Source organism: Dendronephthya gigantea, unplaced genomic scaffold (genome assembly GCF_004324835.1).
Source record: "Dendronephthya gigantea isolate DGI-Jeju-01 unplaced genomic scaffold, DenGig_1.0 000890F, whole genome shotgun sequence".
Lineage (NCBI taxonomy): Eukaryota > Metazoa > Cnidaria > Anthozoa > Malacalcyonacea > Nephtheidae > Dendronephthya > Dendronephthya gigantea.
The window spans coordinates 4,546-14,011 of NW_021163900.1; the positions used below are offsets into that span (position 1 = coordinate 4,546).

The 9,466-nt window shown below is 36.0% G+C and overlaps 2 protein-coding genes across 2 annotated transcripts; both read left to right on the forward strand.

The window, feature by feature from the left end:
* The first annotated feature begins 412 nt into the window (after nt 1–412).
* On the forward strand, nt 413–1,545 carry LOC114544641. Its single transcript, XM_028563220.1, has 4 exons — nt 413–451; nt 553–736; nt 986–1,077; nt 1,243–1,545. The coding sequence occupies exons 1-4, from the start codon at nt 413–415 to the stop codon at nt 1,543–1,545; spliced, it is 618 nt and encodes a 205-aa protein (XP_028419021.1).
* A 679-nt stretch (nt 1,546–2,224) lies between these two features.
* Nucleotides 2,225–6,761, forward strand: LOC114544642. The gene is made up of 3 exons (XM_028563222.1): nt 2,225–2,479; nt 4,573–4,764; nt 4,923–6,761. The coding sequence occupies exons 1-3, from the start codon at nt 2,225–2,227 to the stop codon at nt 6,759–6,761; spliced, it is 2,286 nt and encodes a 761-aa protein (XP_028419023.1).
* The last annotated feature ends 2,705 nt before the right edge of the window (nt 6,762–9,466 follow it).

The window sequence follows — 9,466 nt, forward strand, 5'->3', positions numbered from 1 at the left end:
CGACAAAGAATATGAAATATAATTTAATATCTCCACGAAGAACCGCCAAAAATGTTGTTGACACTTGTAAAAAATTTGAATTTTGAAACGAATGCGCATCTCGTTCCCAGGTTCTTTCGGGTAATGTGACGTCACCTTAGTCGTAGGGCTATTTCTCCGGTGGGTGATTGGACTCAGCATTCTGAAGAACGCATATACTCAGCATTCTAAACTCAAAGTTTTCAATAAATACACTGCTGAACACTGCTGTACTTTTTAATATTTCTTATCGTCCTGGGACGAATGTATTGTACCGTAACAGTAATAATTTTGATAAGAAGTTTTATTTCATATTCAAAGAAAGTTTTTGACCAAAATCGGAATTCTATTAAATCGAAAGTGGAAACACTCGGCAGTTTTGTATTTCAAGAAGATGGCTGCCTCTGAGTATGTTGGTCTTGGTGAAACGAACGTGAATTCTTCTGAAAACTGCACGAATCTTCAATCATCTAACTGCGCTAGTAGAGGTATTACAAGAAAGAGAGGGCCGTATAATATACAATTTGAACCCAGAAGACGAAAGTTTTTAACGCTAAAATACCAAAGACAACTAAATGGCGTCGTACTCGTGAGAGGGATGTTGCGTCCTCTGAAAGAAACCTGGACGAACAAGATTCGATTGCTGAACCAGATGAAGAGTTACAGCCTTGTTCTGATCCCTCGTTTACCGTGGGAAATGAAAGTCATGATTTAACAGGTAAAAAATCTAGCATATAGTCAAAGTCATATGGCTCATATTAGACTACCTTGTTTCATGTTACCAAAATGCATGAATTGGACTTTCAGAGAACAATAATAAACATTGTTTTTAAAGAATGGGGCAGTTTTATACTCAATTGATCCCCTAACAGATATTTAACATCATGACATATTGCTGTAGTATTCTATAATTTTGTTGTGTATTCAGAAACAGTGGGTTATTAATACATTCTTATGGTTTGTGTAGATGATTGTGATAATCAAGTCAGTGATGATAATGACAATAATCTTAATCGATTTGTTCAGTTCCAAGAAGGTTGTGGAAATCAAGATGAAAGTGTGAGTGACCTCTATATTTTTTACTATAGCTAGCAAGCAGTTCATACTATATCTCTTGCTCTCCATCAAGTCACTTGGTGAATAAGTTTTAGATCTGTGTAAAGACTACAACCTAGTTGTGAGGGAAATACTGAATATCTTCATGTCACCTTTTTCATTATATAGGGTGATGAATTGTACCAATCTGAAGCTGACCAGGAACCAGTGGATGAACCATTGTATGAAAATGCACCTGTCACCCTTGGTCAGTGTCTACTACTGATAATGTCATTTGTTCTTGGCAATAACCTAACCAGTGTGGCTGTTGGTAACCTCCTTAAATTGTTGAGCATGATACTCCCAATTGGATCTCGCCTACCTCGAACAAAATATTTATTCGACAAATATTTAATGGTTTTCGAGAAGGACTTGAACATAAATTTTATTGCCCTAATTGCCAAACACTTTTTCAAACAAGTGAAAAGTTAAAGTGTTTCATTTGCAATGTAGAATTTGAACAACACAGACTATTAGAACAAGGGAGTTTTTTTTATACCTCCCAATTGAAAAACAATTAAGGGACTTCTTACAAGAAAATAGTGTATCAGATAATTTAGATTATCGTTTTAATCGAGATTCACACAATAGTGTAATTAGTGATATCTATGATGGGCAAATGTACAGGTCGCTTGGTGATGGCATTCTAACTTCTGATAGAAATGCTCTTAGTTTGTCTTTTGGTTGTGATGGTGTCCCAGTTTTTCGCTCCTCCTCATTTAGTATCTGGCCATTACAGGGCATGCTTAACGAACTTCCTCCTAAAATAAGAAAGCAACATATTTCTTGATTGGTCTTTGGTTTGGACCAAGTAAACCAAATATTCTGCAATTTTTGGAACCATTTACTAGCGAAATGAGGCGGCTTGGGTCGGTTGGAATGAAATGGTTACGAGCTGGTGTTGAAGTCTGCTTTAGGGTTTTTGCTTGCATTTGCTCATGTGACAGTGTTGCCAGGTGCCATATCCAGAATATTCACCAGTTTAATGGTGTTAATGGTTGCAGCTGGTGTTATAACCCTGGCATTCAGATTCACAAAGGTCAAGGGCATACACGGGTGTATCTCCAAAGTCCTGAAGGGTATAACCTTAGGACCCAAATGGAGCTAAGACATGATGCAACCAGGGCATTTAAACAGCAGGAAACTGTTTAATGGCGTAAAAGGGCTATCAAAGCTGATGGAATTGCCATACTTTGATATTGTTAGAGGATTTCCAGTTGATAACCTTCATTGTGTCGATCTTGGTGTATCACGGCAACTTGGTCATCTTTGGTTTGACTCTTGTAACCACCAGGAACCTTGGTATTTGGGCAGGCATATTGCGGAGATTGATGCTAAACTTCGACAAATAATACCTCCCCATGAAGTGACAAGGATTCCTCGCTTCAGTCACACAACGAGCTTATTGGAAAGGCTCTGAGTGGCACTGGTGGATTCTTCTCTATTGCCCTATTTGTCCTTTATGGACTGTTGCCTTCAAGGTACTATCACCATATGCTTCTTTTATGTCATGGTGTGTACTTGTTGACTAAGGCCTCTATTACTCATTCAGACCTAAACCATGCCAGTGCTTCATTGACCAAATTTGTTAATGAGTTTCAACAACTTTATGGTGAAATTCACATGACATACAATATTCACCAATTAAATCATCTCACTCAACGGTAATTGACTGGGGGCCGTTATCTATTTATTCTACTTATGTTTTGAAGGCTTCAATCTTGTATTGATGAGACTTTTTCATGGAACACAAGCTCTGCCCATGCAAATTGCCAATTCATTTCTACTGTATCGAGCTCTTGATGCTCTTAGTGATGTCTCACTTGAAAATGATGGGGAAAGTGCTCTTCCTTTTCATGGAAGCTCAGTTAAAAGGCACTGTGCTTTTGAAGAAAGCGAAGAGGCTTCGTAATGGGGTTGTGGCTTTGGGTGCGTCATATTGTCGGCCTTTTACAATTGAAGAGAGATTTTTTGTTGAATGATGCTTGTTATGATGCAGTCCACGTTGAACAAGCTGAGTTTTTCACCAAGGCTGTTGTTGATGGCATTGTTCTGGACTGCCAACAATATCCGTAACTCTCGCAGAAGGAATTCTATTGTTGGGCTCACAGATGGAATATAGTGGAGCTTAAAGTATTTGCTGTTGTTGATAGTGTGTGTTTTGCTTTCGCAGGTCTATTAGTGTGGTGCGGCAACCTGGCTTAGAAGGGATAGTGAGTGTGGTCGACTTTGTAATAATATTTTTGAAGTGCTAGAAATTGATTCAGTGTTACAAATAGTGAGGTTAAATAACATCAAAGACAAATTATATTATTTAATCAGGAGAGTTTTGATGTAAATAACTTTATATGTAGATTACCAAATATGTTTGATAGAGATTAATTGTAAATAAGAAGAAAACTTAAATATACAGTATTACTTAAACTGAGCAAAGCAGTAACTATTATTTAGATGATTACGCATGTGTACTTGGGGATAAGTATGTAGTATATGTATGCATCACATTACAGAAGTTTGCTGATTCATTATTAGTTTGAAGTACATTTTCATGTCAACCACATTTTGTTCACATAGGTTTATAGATTTTCACATGTTAGCCTTGTGTGATCGCATATAAACCACATGTGATCACATATGAACCACTTGTGTGTAGAAACATTTCTCATGTGAACCACATGTGTATCTCATATAACCACATCTGCATCACATGTGGTTCACATGTGCCCTCCATATAACCACATGTTTTCACATGTGAACCTCGTGTGTATCCAATAAAACCACATGTGGTTCACATGTACCCTCCATATAACCACATGTGAACCACATATAATCACATGTGATCACATGTGAAGCACATGTGAACCACATATAATCACATGTGATCACATGTGAAGCACACGTGGTCACATGTGAAGTACATGTGGTCACATGTGAAGCACATGTGAACCACATATAATCACATGTGATCAAATGTGAAGCACATGTGAAGCACATGTGAAACACATGTGGTTTGCATGTGTTTTTTTCGTAAGGGGTGACTTAGCCATTTCCTCTATTTCTGCTGTGAGTGGATAACGACAAAATGGCTCAGATGCTGCTGCTGCCGTCATGTTGACAATAGTTGATCTAATTAGCCTCTGCTTCAATGCTGTGGACATTTTTCCCGATTTAGCTATAGCACGTAATTCTGAATCAACATAGACAGAATATTCTGGATGCTCTACTTTGACACGTTTAGTACAAGGTTCAGCTTCAGGATATTTTACAGGTTTTGGGGTCGACACTTTCAACACATCATCTTCAAAACATAACGAGTTTTCTGAAAAATCATCTCTAGTAGATTCAGTTGAACAGGAGTGTGAGGATGATACAGGACTTGCATCTCGCGTCTAGTAAATATATAAAATAAATTGAAATATTTTAGGAACATGCAACATTGTCTCAATCATTCTCTTAAAGGTTGCTTTGGAAAATGTAATAGAAGGCACTTCAAGTCTGTTGCAAACATTCTTGGACACAACAGCAAAGAAGTTGGTTGATGCAAGGAAAAATCATCATTCCGAAGAAAAGGACTTCTCAGAAATCATTACTGAAACCTTATTAAATGATGTTAAAAGCCCATTTAATGGATTGGACACCCATTTCAAACAGGTATCATACATAAAACAAAATTTCAATTATGTGAACTATCGCGAGGAATTATTGGGACAACAAATTAAGCGAGTTCCAAACGCATCTTGGTTGAGAAAGAAGAATCCTTTATTTACATTCCCATCATTGAAAGTTTGAAACAACTTTTCACAAATAAGACTCTTGCAAAAGTTATCTTCAGAAAGCCTAACACATGTAATGATGAAATCTTGTATGATATATGTGATGGTGAATTCTTTAAGAATGATAGACTTTTCGTTGATCACAAAGATGCTTTGATAATTATAATTTATCATGATGCATTAGAAGTGTGTAATCCTCTCAGTAGTCATACAGGAACCCATAAGGTCGACATGTTCTATTATACATTGGGAAACCTCAGTCCAAAGATTCGGTCAAAGCGGTGTGCTATTCGACTGTTGGCAATCGTAAAGTCGAATTTGGTCAAGAAGTATGGCTACAATGCTATTCTGAAACCAATTATTTCAGATATAAAGAAGTTGGAAAGTGGCCACTTGTTCCAAGTTTGTGGAAAAGAAAAGGAAGTCTTTGGCAAGGTTGTTTCATGTGCTGGGGACACTGAGGGTCAGCATGAGTGGGGTGGTTTTAAAGTTGATGTTGGATTTTCATTCCACAAATGTCATCATTGCCAATGCCATTTTGAAGCCATGCAGGAGAAATTTTTTGAAGAAGATTTCACAGTAAGGAATAAAGAAATGCATGACAGACATTGCCAAGAAATTGAGACAGCACCGAATGATGTTGTCAAAAATGACCTGACCACAACATATGGTATTAACCACAGAAGTTCCTTGTGTGATTTACAAGACTTTGACATCAGCATTCAACTCCCACAAGATATCATGCACACTTTGTTGGAAGGTGTTGTCCAATATGAGCTACGCCATATATTATTGCATTACATTACTAACAATACATTTACATTAGCACAGCTAAATGCAGCTATAGCTAACCAAGAGTATGGTTACAGTGAAGTATCAGACAAACCTGGTCCATTGAAAGAATCTGTTTTTCGAGGAGATGAACGATACAAACTGAAGTATAACGCTGCTCAGGCAAGGTTGTTTTTAAGGCTGATTCCCTTTATCTTAAGCAGTCTAGTGAATGAACATGACAAATTTTACCATTTGGTTACTGAACTGATCTCAATTGTTCAAATTCTATTCTCTCCTGTTATAAGTATTAACACTGTGAATCAGTTGAAGGACTTAATCGCAGAACACCTCACAAGATTTAAAGATTGCTTTCCATCTACTAACATCATCCCGAAGCAACATTACCTGATACACATGCCATCAATGATAAAACAACTTGGCCCTTTGATAAGACATTCGTGTTTCGCATTTGAGTCAGCTCATAACTTTTTTAAGGAGACTGCACGGAAGCAGAATTTTAAAAACCTTACAAAGTCCCTCGCAGAAAGATGTCAAATGAACGAGTGCAGCAACTTTGCTGATTCCAACAACCCGCAATCTCATCCACTATTTTCTAATGAAAGGCAATATGGCGTACTGACCCCACTAAATGAGTTTGGTAAAAAATCATTGCGATTGAAACTCGATGATTTTGGTATGTTACCTGGGATTGTGATAGACAATGCATTTAAAAGCAGTTGGGTTCTTTGCCATGGAACAAAGTTTAGAAAGAATGCTGTAATCATGTACAGTGTTAATGAAACAACAAGGTCACCCCTCTTTGCTACAATATTGGATATCTGGATTGTAAGTGATTTTGTCTATTTTGAATGTTCAACCTTGGAAACTACTGGATTTAGTGAACATTACCAAGCATACGGTATTGAGGAAAACAAAACAAGTACACAAATTGTTTTCTGCCCTTATGAGAACCTGGTTGACTATAATGTGTTTCACATTCATAAAGACCATTTGAAGAATTGGTACATTTCTGTCAAGTATGACATTAATGATTTGCTTACCCAACATGTCAAGGGTTGCAATCCATTAAAATTCCATTGAGTTTTGTTGATGTGGACTTAAACAAACAATGCATGTATGTATGTACTTGCACTATAGTATTGTGTATATATTTGAATATTCATACCTTAAATATAGACTTGCAATCCAAACATTAGGGATAAATATAGATTTTCTGTCCTGTTCAAAATATCAAACTCTGACTTTTGCATTGTAATATTGTATTGTATAGTAGGTTTTAGTTGAATAATCAGAGGCAAAAAGTGATGAAAATTGTTACCAAATACCTGCTATACTGCAAAAATTGATTGTACATATAGGACTTACCTAGATATAATTTTATTATAAGGGGGACAGACATATTTGTTCATTGTGAATAATAAAAATTTTGTTGTATAGTGATTTTTCACTATACCCAATTTAACTCCTGTTTTCTTATATCATATATTCCAAAAATGCTTTTTTGAAAGAGGGATCAGACTATATATAGCTTTCCTATTCTTGTGCTCTAGAAAAAATTTTCTCATTGAGAATTTCAAGAAAATATTTACTTGAAACAAGAAATATTTGGGATTTTGAAGTCTTTGTTCTCAAGATTTATTTTCTCATATTGAGAATTCTAGAAGTTGATATAAATTTTCTCTTATCAAGAAATTATTTACTCAGTTTAAGAAAAATTTTTCCAAATATAGAATTTCAAGAAAATATGTTCTTGGAACAAGAAATATTTGGGATTTTGAAGTCTTTGTTCTCAAGATTTATTTTCTCATATTGAGAATTCCATAAGTTGATATAAATTTTCTCTTATCAAGAAATTATTTACTCAGTTTAAGAAAATTTTTTCCAAATATAAGAAAAATAATTTCTTGTGTCAAATCTGTAAATTTGTGGGCAGGACATTTTCTTATTTTGAGAAATCACTTTCTAAATAAGATTTTATATTCTGGAATTAGAAAAAAAATTCTTACTATAAGAAAATTTTTCTTTTCATAAGAAAAAAATTCTCAAAATATGATATTTTTTCTCGATAAGAAAATGACTTTTTGCTGTGTATGAAGTAATTTTTTTGTGAATTAAGAGTCTAAATAAACATTTACAATGCATGAGTTATATTTATGCCATAAGTTATATTTATGCCAATTGATACCTTTCAACATGCCAGCAACAATCGAGCCAGATGGCTTAGATCTGGTGAGACAAATATACCCTTTTAAGGAAATAAGCCAATTTTGCAAGCGGGGCACTGCTCCAGTTTTAGACTAGATGCACGCGTCATATTTAAATTGCTTGGATATTCATGCAGTGGCATAACGAACAGAGGATGATGTCTTGAGATATACTTGGTACTGACGGGTCCCTTAATTCGCTGTTTGTCATTGATCACGTTTTGCTCATATACTATGATGTTTCGTTATCTATTCTGGCCCCCAATAACTGGGGAACCTTATTTTAGTTCTCGTCCTAACCCTACCGAACGCGCGTTAGGTCACTGTATTTATGTCTTCAAATATTAGCTAGGGTATTTCAATTGTTGTATATAATTTGCATGTCAGACTGCATTAAAGACAACGAGCTGAAATGCTGAACCGCATTCTCGTCCTAGGATGCGGTCCTTTATTTTGAATACATTTTAATCAGTAGCTGCTTCGGACGGAGGCCCTGCTATCAGATTATCAGATGTAAATAAATTAGCTTAAATTTATCGCACTTTGTAAATAAATTTACAAGTGCGATAATATGTAACACGCAAAATCCCTCAATTTACTGATTTTAAAATCTGGTTTTGTCTGTTTACATACATTACAGACTTCCTACAATTATGCAACTTAATTAGCACCTTGCCAAGGCATATTATGGCTCGTAATGCTGTAATATATGGCTTGCGACGTTGTTTGTGCGCGCGGTGAACTTTGGCTTTATGGAAGCTACAGAAGTATATTAAAACACAAATTCTAACCATTCAGTGCATTACCGAAGCACAAAAACGATAAATTTTTAAAAGAAAGCTTATAACGTGAAATTTGTCGCTAATGAAATAAGAGCACGCTAAGCATAAACCAGAACATGAAGCGCAAAAAAACATTCGATTAGGCTAAAATGATATAACCCTACTATTTCCTTTACAAGCCTTCTACTAAGGAACTGAATACATTTCTGGGAGTATTTCTGTGTAACACATTCTGCGCTTCTTCTCTAAAGTTGTAACATTGCAAATGTTTAATCGAATGTTGAACCAAATCCAATGCGATTGAACGAAATTCCGGCAAACGTTTCAACGAACGGGAAATCAAACCGTTGAACGCTTTTGGACCAATTTTCGAACGATTTTTCCTAAGCGTTCGAACGGGCAATTTCGAACGATGAACGATCTCGAAAATCGTTTCAACGAACGCTTGAAGCGTTTGAACGGCAAACGAACGGATAACGAACGATATTTTTGAACGAACGAAATAGCGTAAACGTATGTTTTCCCGTGGAAGGTCACATATGTTAATGTAGTCTTTACATATGTGATGTCAACAGTTATTTAACACAAATGTTCGCCTATACTCGCGCGATTCTTTGACGTTCATATGGTAACCGTATTTCTTGTTTCGCATAGGTGGCTTGTTTGAGTAAAAACGAGCTAGTACACTGGCTAGTACACTGTTGGCTTGTTCTCCCTGGATTTCCTGTTTTACTTGCTCTCATAGATATTTAATGGAATATTTTTCCATAATCGCGGGTTAGGACGCGCAGTCAGCAAT